Below are 17,452 nucleotides of genomic sequence, written 5' to 3'. Positions count from 1 at the left end.
CAGGAGAAAGAAGAAATAAACAACAAGGGTGGCTAATGGATCCAAGAGCAGTCAACAGAATTCACTGGAAAGCAGGAGACCAACTGAGAGTGGCAGCTAAAAATAGGGAGAGTTCTGCCCTCCCCAACCCTGGGTGAGTGCAAGGAGCCCACCATGAGTCCCTCCAGGGCCACCTGCCACCACTGTGAGTGAAATCAAAATTGAGCAAAATACAGGCAAATAGAGGAAAGAAAGAGAAAGTATAGACCCATGGGGAAGGGACAGAGCCTGGAGACTTCAGAAAGCAAGCTGCCCTGTTTGGGAACACTACACAAAAACTACACAAGCAGCAGCTCCGTGGAGTTAGAAATACTTTCCTGGCCCTCGTTTAACTGCAAAAATTCAGGAAAACTAATTTCATGTAAAACTTAGCCACAGAAAATCATCGAGGTCAAATCACATATGACATCATCATATGAAAAAGTAAGGAGCAGAACAACTTCCCTATAAGGTGATATATACACAATGTATACATAAGAACCCTTTCAACAGATACATGTGAAGCCTATCAGAATGGCTGCTTATTGGAGAGGAAAGGGAATGAAAATGAAGGAGAATAAGTAAATTAATAAGAAATAGCCTGTGTCTTCTGATGATAATAAGCCATGGGGGTGGGCAGGGGAGGGATGGCTGATGAACTCAACTCTCAGCACTTAGGACTTCTTAAAAGGTAGAAATAATTAAAAATGGTCCAGCTCCCCAAGTGGCCACAAGAAAAAAGGCAAGATTCAGCTGGGCGTGGTGGCTCACACCTGTAATCCCAGCACTTTGGGAGGCTGAGGTGGGAGGATCATGAGGTCAGGAGATTGAGACCAGCCTGACCAACATGGTGAAACCCCATCTCTACTAAAAATACAAAAATTAGCCAGGCGTGGTGGTGCACACCTGTAATCCCAGCTATATAGCAAAGAGACCCCAGAAAGAGTCAAGGTAGGGCCAGGTCATGTTTAGGGGATGATCACTGCAGGGAAGGGGACCCTCAGACCCCTGCTGTGCTGGAAATCAGACCAGCCTTCCACCAGCTGTGGACCATCAGCAGTAGATGTGCTAAAACAGGACAAGGCCCATAGATGAGCCACTGACCAGGGCCTTTCTTTGGCATCCTCCCAAGGCTGTGAGCTCTCCCTATACCCAGATGACATTTGACGAAGGCAAATGACATTGGAGAGACCCATCAAGCAAGGAGAAGCAGAACTCTGAGCTTAAAATGATTGAATATTTGCTAGAAAATCACAGTTAAACTGAGACTCTTACACCAGAGATAGGATTATCTTTAATGGGAAATTTTAAGTTATTTATTTTTAGTCATCAACAGGAAATGTAGGCCCAAAGTAAGATGAGATCACTTATAAAAACAAGTAAATAAGAAGCTCCATCTGTTGCACTTCCTCCTAGAAAAAATTTAAGTCTGAAGGAGATGTAGATAAAAATATAGACGTAGTTTCTCAACACTGCTGACATTTTGCCTGTCCCGGGGGGCTGCCTTGTGCACTGCAGGATGTTTAGCAGCATCTCTGGCCTTTACCTGCTAGATGCCAAAAGCATCTCCCAGTTATGATAATCAAATGTGTCTTCAGATATTGTCAAATGTCCCCTGGTGGCACAGTCACCCTGTTGAGAACCACTTACATGGACATAGACCATTAATCTCTTAAAAACGTTAACAACTGAATAAAAAGAAAAGTTATAGAACAAGAAAACTGTAGTGTATGGTATAATTTATGCAAGAAACATAGCTTCCATAAGAGTTTATTTAAAAATTATCAAAATTTTGCAAACATAAGATCTATGAGAACAAGAATTTTGTGGGTTTTTCCCCTACTATATTTTCATGTCTAGAACAGTGTCTGGAACTTAGGCCCTCAATAAAGAGTGTTGAATAAATCACTGAGTAATTAGAATTACAATCCCATAACTAGCATTTATGGAATCCTGGCATTATGTTAACCACTGTGCTGAGAGCTTGATAAGCCCTAGCTCATTCAATCCTTGTAACAATTCTTTGAGGTAGATACTTTTATTCTCCCCATTTTTGTAGAGTGGAAAATCAGGCTAAGAGAGACTGAGTTACTTGCCAAGGTCTTGTAGCTAATAAATGGCAGAGCTGGGATAGGGAGGCAGCATTCTTTTAAGTCAGTCATATTCACAAGGCTTGTACTCTTATTAGACAGTAAGCAACCTGTCCTCCCCAGGTACAACCCACATCCAGATTCTACATCCAGAGCCTTTGTATTGCTCTGTTCTCGCACTACTATAAAGACTACCTGAGAATGGGTAATTTGTGAAGAAAAGAGGTTTAATTGACTCACAATTCCACAGGCTGTACAGGAAGCATGGCCATTTTCCATGACCTTCATGGCTGGGAGGCCTCAAGAAACTTATAATCATGGCAGAAGGGTGAAGGGGAAACAAGCACATCTTCACATGGGGGCAGGAGAGAGTGAAAAGGAAGGTACCACACACTTTTAAACAACCAGATCTCATGAGAATTCACTCATTATCATGAGAACAGCAAGAGAGGGAACCGCCCCCCATGATCCAATCACCTTCCACCAGGTCCCTCTCCCAACATTGGGAATTACAATTCAACATGAGATTTGGGTGGGAACACAGAGCCCAACCATATCAGCCTTCCATGCACAATGACCTGGAGAATGTGTGGGCAAGGTGTGGATTTGTATAACCTGTTCCTGCCACAAAGCCTACGGAAGTCTCTCAGCAGACTGCTGTTTTGGATGAGCCAAGATATCATTTCCAAGTCCTAACCAATTTTAAGGCTGACCACAGTTCAAGAAGCAATGCCCAAAGAAGCCTGATGTGGAGGGTAAGGAGTGGCTGCAAACATCTGCAAAACGGAAGAGTGCCCAGACTCCAGGACAGAGTCTTTTCAGTTTGGGTAGATCCATCCCCAAGGACAAAGAGATTAAATATACTATCCTGTTGAAAGCTGGTGCTAAAGCCAAACAAAGCAATTTCCAATCATCTCTCTGCCACTATGGCCTGATCTTGAACAAGTAAATCTCTCTTAAGTGGTCAGATGGAATTACATTAGTATCACCCACAGTTACTGGCCATATTAAGTGAAACAATCCCAGGAGGACAATGGATGATAGGACCACAGTGGCTGCTGCAGCCAGGCCTTGGCCTAAGCCACAAAGTCCAAGGGTCAGTGGCAGAAGTGAATTAAGTGGCAGAGTTATAATTAAGGGAACTGAGGCAGAAGCCCAGCATTTAGATTGGGGGCCTTGATGGAGACTTCAGGAGAGACACATTTGGGCCCATCTGCAGGTGTCCAGAGCTCCTCTGGGCCCAAGCACCTGAGGCTGCCATACTGACCATAGCACTCCCGGTTGGGCCTCTGTAGAACAGGACAGGGCTGTGACACAGGGACAGAGATCCTTCAGGGTAGCTACCCTCTCTCCCATGGTTACAGGCTGCAGTGAGTAAAGATGAGAGGGCAGGGAATGCAGAAGAGCTGAGGAACACTGGCCTGACAAACAAGTCCAGGCTTGCTTTCACCCTTCCTGCGCCAGCACTGACTATCACAGGCAGGCCACTGCAGCCCCGCTGGCCCCACCTCAGTGGGGCCAACAGTGCCTAACTCCTCTGTTACTACACCCTGAGCACAAATCCCGGTGCATCCTTCCTGACACCTCCCCTATTCGTCTCCCTGAATTCCATACAGATGTTCTCAGATAGCACCAACAACTTCATGTTCACTATTACAATATTTACTCCATGGGCACTAATCAGCTGCACCCCGGGAAAGGAAAGGCATTGTAAGTATACTTTCAGAAGACACTCTGCAATAACAGAGCCATAAATCCGTATGTTAGCAAATCCTCAAAGCCAACCCAGAATTCTGTTCCCAGCCCCTCCACCTCCATTCCATTCCCTGAAATTATTAGCTCAGAATTGAACCTGAGTAACCAAATGAGCTCTTTTTATTTCTCGGTTAGGACTTCACCCTCAAAAGAAAGAAACGCAGGCAGGCCAGCCACGACGTTTTACTTTTTATGGACCTCAATTTATCTGACGTGCATATTTCTTAAAGCTTTCACCGCAGCTACGCCTCAACGGCTGACAACACCTCCATTACCACTTAGCTATTTCTCATTCATTTTTGTGACTTTCCTTTCTGACCGCCATACTTTCCAGACAGTATCATTAAGGAGGCTGGAATTATTAAGCTCTTCATTCTCAACAGTATCTCAAAGCATCCTAAAGCCACAGAGATTGTGATGAATGAGCTCAAAGGCCTTCTTTTTTTTATAATGCCAAATGAAATTTAACCATGGCTAACTGCTCAGACAAGGGTTTCACTGGACGAGTTTCTTGGTCCCAGATATATTTATGCACAAGAGGCAATATCCATGCCTATGAATGTCTGCTCCAAGCTGACCTGCCAGGTTCTAATCACCAATGCTGCTGTTCATGAGAGAGTGGTATCACCCAGTAAAATGACTTCTGAAACTGGCTATGGCAAGATCCTGTATAATACTGACCTCCATTGGATGTATACATTTATGGCATGATTGTTTAATGTCAGTCTCACTGACTAGACTGACAGCTTCACTAGAGCAGAAGCCAGGTTATTTTTCCCTATGTGGTGGACACAGATTGGTCTTGCCTGCCCGGTATCATTCAGTGGCTGTCTTCTGGCAAGGGAACTGTGACCTTTCGGGAAGCCACGTACTCTCAGTCTGTGCAGTTCCAATAGGGTGTTCTCCACCCACCTACTCTAGGCATGATCATATGACCCAGGGCTGGCTAATCAAGGCAGATCACCTGCCTGACCACAGTGACTGGTCCAGAAGTGAACATATGACCAACCCAGACCCAACAAAGCAGATTATTGGGACTAATACTGGGGCTGTTGAGAGACAAGCAGGCCCTTTCTTCTGCTGGATTTGAGCCTGGGAGAATACAGGCATGCAACCTCAGGCTGATGCATTGCTTGGTAATGAAAACAACAGAGCTGAGAGATGGAGAGAGTCTGGTTGCTGAAAAGCCTAAGCTCCCTGGATCAAGCAAAGCCTGAAGCTAGACCTATCTGTGGGTTTTTCAGTCTTATGAGCTGAAAATTCTCTTTTAGGTTACATCAGTTTGAATTTTTTGTTATTCTCACAAGTGAATGTAAGTTCCATGAGGGTAGGGAAGGCATCAGTTTTGTTCATCACCACACACCCTGTACTTAGCACTCAACACAAACTTGACAGTAATAATCAACAAATGAATTATTTACATGCCTTTACTCAGGGAGTCTGTCTTCTCTTGCCCCTGTCTAGGTAACTCAACAATCTGAAACACACAATTCCCTGTTTTACCCTAATCGCATTAAGTACTTTGCAAACTATATGGGAACCCAGATGGCATTCTTCAGGAATTCTATAGGAGGGTGGCACCAGCCTCAGGAGGAGCAGACACTTTCCTGGTTAGCAGTAAGGCAGGGCAGTGTTGGCTCCACAGCCCAGAGATGGCTGGGCACCTCCTAAAGAAAATGGCCACCTCTCCACCCTCAAGGAGACCACCTGGACTAGAAAGGAACTGATTCCCCAGAGCACCGTGTGCCCTGGAGCAGCCACTGAACCTTCCCCTCAGCTGTGAGATGGCAGCAAGGCTGCACTGCATCACAGGTAAGAGCATGGATTCTGAACCCAGATCACCTGGGTTTGAATCCCACCTCCCCCACTTACTAAAAACATAACCATGGGCAACTGACTTCACCTCTCTGTGCCTCAGCTTCCTCATTTGTGAAATGGGGCTAATGCTAGCAGCAAGTGCATGGTGATGTCACATAGGACTAAATAAATGAACATATGAGAAATGTTTAGAAGACGGTCCAGCATACTGTAAGCACTATGTATGTAATGGCTACCATTATTACCCAGTCCAGAGAGTTGTTTGGGAAGTAAGTGAAATACTGGATGTTCAAGGTTTACTGGACACAATGCCAGCACAAAGTAACTGTTCCCAAATTATTAGTTAAAACACAAAAAGCCAATATAATCCCACAGGTGAGGCCAACCACCACATCCCATGGATACCAGCCAATGTACATCTGACAAGAAGTAAAAAGTCAGATGTCCTCTGCCCAGGGATGCCACTGATCCAAAAGGTACCTTTGTGCACCAGACAGACACAGCCCCATACAGGATGCGAGGCTTGGAAGCAAAGTGGACACCAGAACTACAGACAGCTGATAGAAAAGGGTTAAAATTTCAGGAACACCATTACAACCTACGCTTTCCTAAAGCAAAAATAGTCTCATTCTTCTTTGTAGTCTCTTTTTGAGACTAGATAGCCAGTGCACACTTGAAAAAAACATGAAGGAAAATATTCCTTTATTTTTCAGTTGGAACCGCTAAAGCAAGAACTTAAGAGGAAAGTGGGTCAACTGACCTACTTCTTTTTCTCCTTTAGAAAGTTTTGCATTTGAGGTCAGAGTTGGTAGAAAATTTCCATTCCAAATTCTGCCCAAGAGAAGAAAATTAGCAATCTCGCTTGCCATGATGGATTGTGACATGCTAACCAACCTTCCAAATGGCCCCTGCGTTACACCTAATGACTTTTAAAAAATATTTCAAGATGGGTATCATACTCATAATAGAAGAAAATTCAGACTTGCACTTTTTTTTTGGAAGGCTAAATCAGTGTCATCTTTCTTTTGTGCACAGGTCTTTTTCTTTATTTCTGAGTGATAGCAGTGACATAACTTAGTATGCCATAAAGAGATGAACCACCTTGCACGTGCCTCGGTTCCTGATGTGCCACCATGTTTGTCTATTCCTTATAACAAACCAAAGCATTTATTGCATGACACCATGCTCTAAACACTTTAAAAATGTTGATACATTTAATCCTCACAACACTACTATGTAGTGGGTGTTATTATTTTCTCCACTCCTGGTTTCTTCAGCAATTCCTTGCTAAACACGAATTTTTAGTGCCTGGGTCCACACTGCCAAGATCCCAAGAACCCCATCCTAACTGTCCCCTCTCAACAGATTCCAAATCTTCACCAGCATTTCCTGTCTTCCTACTAATCCTGGAAGCCAAGAACAGGGGTTTGGACTGGCACACTCTCTCCCTCTTAGCTCCAGAAATTCTAGTTCCTGGGAGTAATCCCAAAGACCAAACAGGGCATCCCCAGATTTTCCCTCAAGCTGGGTCAGGAAACCAGTGCCAGCTCTGATTGCCAAGGTCAGGAATGAGGAGGGGTGAGATTTAAAATAAAGAACCCAGGCCGAGCCTAAAAGAAGTTCTCCGAATATACAGTAAGGGATTGTAAATGCAGAGAGGGCACTTTTCTGTCCCAGTTTCCATCCCTGGATGGCAGTATATGCAAAGAGACAGCCAGAATGGAATAGGTAAAACTAAGAGCCAGAAACCTGGTTTTTCATCCCAGCTCCCCTGCTGACTGCTGGACAAATGTGGGATAGTTTCTCAAGCTCTCTGGTCCTCAGTGGGGTCACCTGTAAAGGGCTAACCATGACCAGCTCTTGCAGTAATTGGCAGTGCCATGGGATGCAGGACTGCATGGCAGCATCAAGCCCGAGGATGGCAAAGGTCAGCAGCAGCCAGCCTGTCCAACCCCTTCCTGCTCCATACAGCTCAGAGAGGTGACCTCCCTCCCAGTGTATGCAGTCAGAGGGGCCAAGCCCCAACTCCATTCCCACTCAGCTGCTGCCTCCCAGGGCACAGTTCTTTCCACCTCTCTGGGGGTTTCCTCCCTGCAGGACGGCCAGTGGGTTTGCCCCTCATCCACAGGGCTCCCAGGAGGGCTACCCAGGAGGGGATCACCATTGCTTACACCTCAGTTTCTATACCATCAACACAACATCAACAGAGAAATGAGCAAGGTGAAGTCCGACAGTCACACGGTGGAGAACATCCTCAGTCCTCAGCCCACAGACTCCCAGGCACCTACCCTGTGGCCAGCCCCAGGCCCCGGCCAACCTTTCCAATGTTCATGACAACCTGAGCAAACTTCAGTGGCTTGGCAGGGGCAGGGCCCTGGAGCAATATCAGCAGTGTTTGCCCTCAGAACCACACTGCATGGCAGAGGTCAGGAGCAGAGGGTGTAAAGGCCCTCACTCCCCATTCTGGGGGGTTCGCTAGCCATCAAGACTGCCCAAATAGCAAGGTGCAGCCATCAAAAATGCTCTTTCTTCTACTAAAGTGAAATGTGTTTCTTCAGAATCCCCATCCATCCCTAGGGATATGGTTTGGATATTTGTCCCACCCAAATCTCATGTTGAAACATGATCCCCAGTGTTGGAAGTAGGGCCTGGTGAGAGGTGTTTGGGTCATGGGGGCAGATTCCTCATGGCTTGGTGCTGTCCTCACCACAGTGAGTGAGTTCTCATGAGATCTGGTTGTTTAAGTGTGTGGCACCTGCCACTACCCACCTTCCTCCCACTCTCGCCACATGACATGCCTGCTCCAGCTTCGCCTTCTGCCACGAGTAAAAGCTCCCTGAGGCCTCCCTGGAAGCCAAGCAGATGCTGGTGCTACTTCCTGTGCAGCCTGCAGAACTGTGAGTCAATTAAACCACTTTTCTTTATAAATTACCCAGCCTCGGGTATTTGTTTACAGCAACACAAAAACAGCCTCACACACCTGGAGCCCAGTTTTGACCTTTTTAGCAATCCCCCTTTCTCAAGACAGAACTCCAGAGACTGAGGGGGTGGTTCTGTTCCTCTACCCATTCCTCCCCACAGCTTCTCCTTTCCAAGACAAACATTCCCGAAGTAATCATTAAAATGACTTCTGTGATTTATATTTCCTTCCCTTCCCTCAAACACAGCAATGTTTTGTTTGTGTGCTGTCATCCAAACAGCAATCCGGAGGAGTCTGAAGATGTGGGGCCCATTCTAGACCCTAGCAGCTCTGTGACCTTCAGTGCTCTTCTCTGAATGTATTCTGAGGTCACAGTGGAAGCAGGTGGGAAGAAGTGTCCATTCTACTTTGGAGCTCTCACATCTCACAAGAAAGCTGCCCCTCACTGCTGGGATCCCTGCACTGTCTACATGGCTGGGGAGTACCCTCCTCCCAGGTGGGGTCCCCCGTTTGTGCTTGCTCACGAAGAAGCATGCCAATAACACCCTACAGAGGACAGCCAAAGGCCCACCCAAGCCCAGGTGAGGCCACGCTTGAGATCCACTCCCAGCACCTGAGCAGGGTCACATGGAGATAATTTATCAATGCCAATGATATCACCCACCGGGTAGTCCCATTCTGTGCCAAGCCCTGTGGGCAAGCAGCAAGGCAGCCAATGGGTTGTCACCCAGACAATAAATCATAGACCACATTGTGACTGTTTTTGTAGAAAGAAGTAAAGCTCAGGAAGAGAAATGGGTTCTGACTGAGCCAATGTTCAGACAGAGAACGTTCTTAATAGATACATGTCGAATTTCGAAAATACTTTTTTCCCCAAAGCCAAGGTTATATGTACTAGCATTTCTCACAAGTAGTTTGATATAACTACAATCTCTCTCCCAATTCCTGGAACATAACAATAAACGAAGGAGAAACAAGGAATTACTATCACTCTTTGTAACCCAGGAGACTCTACCTAGAACCCTGTGGTCCCAGAGAAAAGCCTGTTCCCAGTCCCCTCTCACTCTGCACTCTGTGCCCATTTCCCCAAACCTGATTTCCCAAAGGAGCCTCTGGTGGTTGACCCCAGATCCCAGGAAACATCAGGAAACACACTGGCATGGCTTTTTATGGTGGACAAAGCACTCCTGTTGGCTCAATCTTCGTAAGTGTCCTGTGAAGTAGATGTTACAACGCCAGTTTCACAGATGGGGAATTTAAAGGACACATCCAAGGTCTCAGAGCCGCTAAGTTCTAGAATGGACCCCATATCTTCAGATTCTTTGTCTACTTGCTGTTTGGATAACACTGGCACAAATCCACATGTGTTTGAGGAAAGGGAAGGAAATCATTCGAGTAGTCATGTTTAACCTGCATATGAAATCTAACTGAATTAACTAAGACTCTTTTATTTGGGAAAGAAAAGATTTGTATTGGGATTCTGACAGATTATATTATTGGCTCAAATTCTTCTTCCCTCTCTGTTGCCACACCCTTTGACATAGGACTCTGCAGTTCCTCGTAAGCAAAAGACAGAATATATTTTCCCATTCCTCAGCTCTGTGAGGTACAAGGCAAAGTGACAAGGTGCTGGCTCTAAGACTAGGGCTCAAGAGCCTGGCATGCTTCCAGTTGCTCTCTGATGTCTGTCCTGTCACCATGAGAACAGCATGCCTGAGCTGGCCCACTGGTCCCAGAAGAGTGTAATAGATCCATGGTGCAGAGATGCCCCAGCTGAGATGCCCAACCAAGCCCAGCGAGAGCCGAGTCCCCTGCCAACCTGCAGCAAAAACTCCTTAACAAATTAGACTGGTGCAGGCCACCTGCCTCTGTAGGAATTGGTACAGAGGAAGTCCTAGCCCCTCCACCAGGGAATTCCTATATTGAAAGAGAAGTGGGAACACACTCACTGTTCCAGACTTTGGGATTTTATAAGTGAGTAAAGTTGAAAAAAAAAAAAAAAAAAAAGCAGGAGTGGGGGAGGTCCCGGGCTGCTAACTTTTTACTTTTTCAAGCAAAGGCAATATATAAAAATAACCATGACTTACTATCCTATCAATTCATAAAAGATAGGACATTTTAACACTAAAACCGAGGAAAGGATATAATCTTAGAATATGACACAGTCCTTTCTAAGCAAAGTTACTTGGCCACCCTCCATATGTGAGCCTTTTTCTTTCCTTCTGTCACAGATCAATGAAAATTCTGTCACAAAATAGCTCCAGCCTGTGTAACAGCAACTTTTCTGCATGCTTTATGGTAGAACTGTCAGAAGAACATGAAATTAGCTACATAAATTGTGAGACTTAAATCTTGCTTCTGTTTGTTCTGTGACAATATAAAAGTTACCTTTTAAAAAAAAAAAAAGTCAAAAAAGAAAACAAAGCTAAAAATAATTTGAGCACCTTGGTCGCACCTTATCCACTGGCTGCCAAAGGCAGTTGGAGCACCCGGCACAGCTGCCCACTCTCACCCACGTGCCACTCCTGAGTTACACTCCACAGCTCCCTAAGATGCCAGTGCTGCACTTCCATGACCATAGTAACGTCTGAAGAAAAAGCACAGTGGTGACTTAAATGGAAGTTCTACTGGGGCTACAGGGACACATAACTGGGACAGAAGGGAGAGGCAGAGAATCCCCAGCACCAGCTCCAGGGACACATGGCTCAGTCAGCCATGAGTGCTGTCTTCTCTCTGAGCCCTAAAGAGCCAGTCCAACCTTCTGCCAGATGTGTGGTGACCTGGGAGAAGAAAGAGGTCTGAAAGTGGACGGTGGTCATAACAGACTAGATTATCCTTCGAAACTATCCACTGTACCATGGACGCCACATTGGTTCTGGCTAACAGAATGTGAGCAACAACTTCACGTGTCAGTTTCCTGCAAAAGCTTTAGGAGCCAATGTGTGGTTCTCCAAGTCTCTCATTTCCCTCTGTCATGAGATCATCAATGTTTTTTTTTTTTTTTTTTTTTTTGAGACTGAGTCTCGCTCTGGTTGCCCAGGCTGGAGTACAATGTTGCAATCTCGGCTCTCTGCAACCTCTGCCTCCCAGATTCAAGCAATTCTCCTGCCTCAGCCTCCTGAGTACCTGGGATTACAGGGGCCTGCCACCACACCTGGCTAATTTTTTTAAATATTTTTAGTAGAGACAAGGTTTCATCATGTTGGCCAGGCTGGTTTCAAACTCCTGACCTCAAGTGATCCTCCCGCCTCAGCCTCCCAAAGTGCTAGGATTACAGGCGTGAGCCACCACGCCTGACTGACCATCAGCGTTTTAAATAGAGGCAGCTCCTTCAGGCTGAGGCGCAGACTAAAGTCTGAACCAACTCCCAAGGGCACGTAACATGTGTAAGAAATAAACCTTGACTGGTGGGGGTCACTGAGACTTCAGAAGCATTTGTGACCGAGGCATATCCAATCTGACCAACATGACACGGATGCTATTCATTGGGTTGGAGAGCTCAACAGCAGTGGCAACAGAGGAAGATGGCAAGCTCATCTTGGAGGTATTTCTGTACTTGGTCCCTGGGTGAGAGGCAGGGGTGAGGGTTGAATACAGAGAGGCCTAATACATAGGTCCCTGACCTCACCAAGCATTAAGACCACCTGGGAAGGCTAATCTGACCCTCACATGTGTGGCTCTGGATTTTCAATGCAGAGAAGCAATGGCTGTTCTTCGGAACTGTAAAGCCTGGGATCTAATCCCAATCCAGACATTTTCTTCCCACCTTCATCCATTCTTCCCATGGATACTTACTGAGCCAGGCACAGGGAAAACAAACAAGCTCCTTAACCTCACAGGCTCACATTCAGGTGGGAGGACAGACAATAAGTAAATCTGATAAATACCAACTGGGCACACTCTGTCCAGGAAATGAGCAGGGTGAGCTGAGGGACACTGGGGAAGGCTGCTGTAGGTAAGGAGTTCAGGAAAGGCCTTTCTGAGGAGGGGATGTTTGAGATGGAAAATGAGAATGTGCCAGCCATGCAAAGAGCTGCTGAAAGACAGAAAACGTGAGCAGAGCCACGGCAAGCACAAAAGGTCTGAGATGGGAAAGAGGATGGCTTGTTTGAGGAACAGGAAAAAGGCCAGAGCTTTGGAAACAAGGTGAGCAAGGAGGGACTTTCAAGGAGCCACCCTGCCCTAACAGTCTATGTTTGGGTGACACTGACCTCTTCATTCAGCCATCTGTCATCTAATCAACAAGTATGTACCCAGAGCCTACAGTGTGACAGGCTGTGGCCAGGATCCAGGGATGGGGGTCCTAGCCACCAGGAGCTCATGCAACTCTCAGGGCTCACTGTCTTATGACCACAAAGAAGATGCCTCTGAGGGGCCCTTGGTGGCTACAGAGGCTGTGAGGTGACAGCAGTGGGCGAGAGCCATGTTCATCCCTTCCCAGAAGAGTTGAGAGGCCCATTGAGCATCCCTGGGGCCTGCAGCCTCCTGGACTCCCACTGGGAGAGGGACAGAATGGAGATTGCTTAAAGTCCTCTGCCCCCTGATTATAACTGTCCTTCAGCACCCCTCCCCAACCCCAGAGAGAGGCAAAGATGTGGAAATCATCTGGCACAGGGCCCAGAAAAATGGTGCTACCATGGAACCAGGGGGCGATGAACTTGGTGTTCCTCTCAAAGCCAGCTCGGCGAGGCAGCTGCTCCTCCTTAAACCAGCGGACGATGACATCTCTGGAGACTGGGCGCAGCGGGCGCTCCCAGGTCCTGCTGAAGAGAAAGAAAGGGGGGAGGGCAGAAGAGTCAGGGAGGGAGAAAGAGCGGAGGGAGAGGAAGGCAGAGGGGAAGGAAAGAGGAAGGGAGAGGAAGGTAAAAGAAGGAGCAGGAAGAGGGGGTGGAAGAAGGGGCAGGGGAGGGCCATGAGGGAATGAATATGCTAAGCATGGTGCCCATATCCATGCCTACAAAGAGGATTAAAACAGCCCAGGTACTCGAAGGCATTTTGCAGATTATAATGTACCATCTGTTATTATTTATTTAAAAGAAAACTGTTACCGATTGTTTCAAAAAACAGCCACACAGGTGGGAATGAAAAGAGGCTAGGAGGGGATGTCTGAGGGAAAGAAAAGGCACATTTTCCCTCGAGCATGGCCAGGGCATAAATACCAGCATGGATGAAGGAGGCTCCTGACGGAAAGAAATGAGTGTGTCCCATCCCCTTCTCTCTCTCAGAAAGAATTCTGGGTCTTGTCCCCTCCTTACCTCTCCCTCCCCGCCCTCTGAGGGGATGCCTGCCTTTGCCACAACTCCTGCGCTTTTGTAAGGCAGAACCAGGACAGTGAACAGAGAGAGAAGCCGGAGAACCTCAATTTGCTCTGGAAATGGCTGAGATTCCCTGCCCAGAAAATAAAAACTATGACAGAGGAAATGGAGGCGGAAGGAAACAAAACCACACGTCGGTAACTACGGATGGAATGGGTGAGGGACTGAAGGCACGGAGGGCGGGAGGAGGAGGAGCACGGGAAGAGTTTAGACGAGGGAGTAGATAACGTTTTAAAGTTTTCTCACAGGTGAGCCAAGCTCGTCATTGCTTTCGTGTCTAAACTGCGGTTCCCAGATGCTTACACAGACTTGGACACATGAGACCCCCCTGCACTCGGGCTACACTGAAAGCATAGTTAAGAGCTGGCAGCACACGACACGTGACAGGGGCACCCACAACTGTGTGGTGAAGTACAATGCAGTAACACCATGGTGCATGAAATCATGGCACAAAAATACAGCATCTGGGCCGGGCGCGGTGGCTCACGCCTGTAATCCCAGCACTTTGGGAGGCCAAGACCAGTCTGGCCTGATCTGCTCCCCCATCTAAACTCTTCCCGTGCCCCTCCTCCTCCCGCCCTCCGTGCCTTCAGTCCCTCACCCATTCCATCCATAGTTACCAATGTGCGGTTTTGTTTCCTTCCACCTCCATTTCCTCTGTCATACTTTCTATTTTCTGGGCAGGAAATCTCAGCCATTTCCAGAGCAAATTGAGGTTCTCCGGTTTCTCTCTCTGTTCACTGTCCTGGTTCTGCCTTACAAAAGCGCAGGAGTTGTGGTGAAACCCCATCTCTACTAAAAGTACAAAAATTAGCCAGGCATGGTGGCAGGCACTTGTATTCCCAGCTACTCAAGAGGCTGAGGCAGGAGAATCGCTTGAACCCTGGAGGCGGAGGTTGCAGTGAGCTGAGATCGTGCCACTGCACTCCAGCCTGGGCAACAGAGCAAGACTCTGTCTCAAAATAATAATAACAATACAGCATCTGAGGAACAAGGCAACAGCCCACCTTGAACAACCAAAGCCTCTTCGCCATTTCCAACTGAGTGACAGGAGCCTGGTAAATTCTTATTTTGTTGTTGTCATCCACCTAATAGTACTGGCATTTAGAATTCATGGTTATCCTTGTTTTTTATAAAATCAATGTCAGCTGTCTTCTCATGTGGTCTCCGTATTTGCCCTGTACCCTCACTTTGACACTGTGCTCAGCGTACCTCCTTATAAGCCCAGAATAAATCCATGGGGCATTTCTTCACTCGCCCTAAACTGAATACATTCACACATGCACATGCATGCACACACACAGTAGTGAACACTGTAGATTTGAGAAAAGATGTTGGAAGGACAGAGGGTGAGGTTACATTGCATGGCTTACAGCCGTCATCTGTGGAGTTGGCCTCCAGCCCCTGTTTTCCCACTCACTGCCACTCTGGGCTTTCCTTTACCCCCTACAGCCCTACAGAGAGCCAGCCTGTGTTCCCAGTCCTCACACTCTTCCTTCTCAGTAACGTCAGATGTCTTTCTTCATTAAGCAGTGCAGGGCAGCCTGCTTCACCCAGCCTCTTCTTCCACATTTGCATCCCCCAAAAAATAGCTGTGCTCGGTGGAAAAACTCCTCTAGTTTCTAGGACTCGCTTTCCTTAGAAGGCAATAGGAAGTTATATATAACAGCAAAAAATAAATTCACTCACTCTTGTCCCTCTGTTTCTAAGCAGTCGATTTGAATTCGTTTCTAAGCAGAGAGTTTCTAAGCAGGGAATCTGACTCCCCCAGAATATAAATGCTACATTTATATACCTTAAAATTTTGATCATTCTATATAAATTAGACAGTTTTCACTTCCTTTTTCTTTTTCAGCTAATCTATGGCATTTTCCCTTGTTATAAACCCTTCAAAGGAGTCACTTTTATTTTCAGAAAACATTCCAGTGAATTGACTTAACCAAAATTCACTGTAAACAATTACATTGCTTCTGACTTTTTGCCATTATTAATAATGCTATGATAATCATCTTTGCGCTTTTTCCAATTTGCAGATAATTTCCTTAGTATAGATACTGGCACTGAAATTACTAGCCAAAGTCATACCAGCAGTAAAGAGTAGGGCCTGGGTAAAAAGATATGTGAGCAGCTTGTATACTGGTCCACAAGAGCTGACTGTTAAATTTTCAGGAATTTTCTAAGCCAGTTGTTAAACACAGTCATCATTAAAAAATAAATGTAACAGGCCGGGCACAGTGACTCATGGCTGTAATCCCAGCACTTTGGGAGGCCGAGGTGGGCGGATCACCTGAGGTCAGGAGTTCAAGACCAGCCTGGCCAACATGGTGAAAACCTATCTGTACTAAAAATACAAAAAATTAGCCAGGTGTACTGGCACGCGCCTGTAATCCCAGCTACTTGGGAGGCTGAGGCAGGAGAATCACTTGAACCTGGGAGGCAGAGGTTGCAGTGAGCCAGGATCGGACCACCACTGCACTCCAGCCTGGGCGACAGAGCGACTCAGTCTCAAATTTTTTTAGAAAAGTTAAATCTAATAAATGTACAATTAAATAAATTTTATTAAAATAAGGATAATAAATACTCAAAACTAAAAAAAAAAAAAAAAAGAGTATAAATACTAGATGTGTATTCCACGAGGCCACTTGGCCCAAAGCCTCACTCCTGAATCTGAACCTCTCCTCCCATCAGCGGCATGCATCTGCCCTTAGCACAAACAGATGAGGTGTGCTGACAGGCGCCACAGAGGTGACAGCAGTGAGGCCATGGGCACCCGTCCCATGGGGCGGCTACAGGAGAGAGGCTGGTAGGAGGGCCCTCTCACTGCCTGCGCCTGCTGCCCTGTATGCACAGCTGCTTGTCCCCTTTGAGGCTCACTCTGGATGAGGCCACTGCTCCCCTATTGGCTGCACAAAGCCAGCCCAGAGCCAGGTTGCACCATGGTCCATGTGGCTCCATCAAATGGGCCTGAGGGACAAATTCTAGGTTTCTTTTAAAAAGCATAGATGAGGAGATGGCTTTTCTAACTATGCCCCCAAATTTAGAAAATATAAAAGAGGTCGTGTGTGGTGGCTCACACCTGTAATCCCAGGACTTTGGGAGGCCAAGGCAGGTGGATCACCTGAGGTCAGGAGTTCGAGACCAGCCTGACCAATATGGTGAAACTCTGTCTCTACTAAAAATACAAAAATTAGCCGGGTGTGATGGCACGCACCCATAATCCCAGCTACTCAGGAGGCTGAGGCAGGAGAATCACTTGAACCTGGGAGGCGGAGGTTGCAGTGAGTGACCGAAGATGGTGCCATTATACTTCAGCCTGGGAGACAGAGTGAGACTCCGTCTCAAAACAAAAAAGAAGATATAAAAGAAAATTTGACCTTGTAACAATCAAGAATTCCTGCATGACAAAAAATTTCATATGAAAATCAAAAAATAAGTGCCAAACTGAGAAAAAATGTTTATCACAGACAAAAGAATCCTCTTCCCTAATATGTAAGGAGTTCTTAGAAATCAATAAGGAAAAGACAACACAATAAAAA

The 17,452-nt window shown here is 46.4% G+C and overlaps 1 protein-coding gene across 2 annotated transcripts in view; it reads right to left on the bottom strand.

Annotated features, from left to right (window-relative positions):
* The window catches only part of SH2D4B (SH2 domain containing 4B), a 107,697-nt gene that overhangs the window by 22,807 nt on the left and 67,438 nt on the right, over positions 1–17,452 (bottom strand). The window contains exon 6 of one of the 2 annotated variants that reach the window (XM_055093074.1): positions 13,237–13,364. In XM_055093074.1, coding sequence (XP_054949049.1) covers positions 13,237–13,364 — 128 coding nt within the window. The remainder of the gene's footprint in view (positions 1–13,236; positions 13,365–17,452) is intronic. The other variant, XM_003828218.4, reaches the window with a different exon arrangement.

Source organism: Pan paniscus, chromosome 8, assembly GCF_029289425.2.
Source record: "Pan paniscus chromosome 8, NHGRI_mPanPan1-v2.0_pri, whole genome shotgun sequence".
Taxonomy (NCBI): Eukaryota; Metazoa; Chordata; class Mammalia; order Primates; family Hominidae; genus Pan; species Pan paniscus.
The sequence above is the reverse complement of the archived record's forward strand: the minus strand, read 5'-3'. Positions and strand labels throughout refer to the sequence as shown.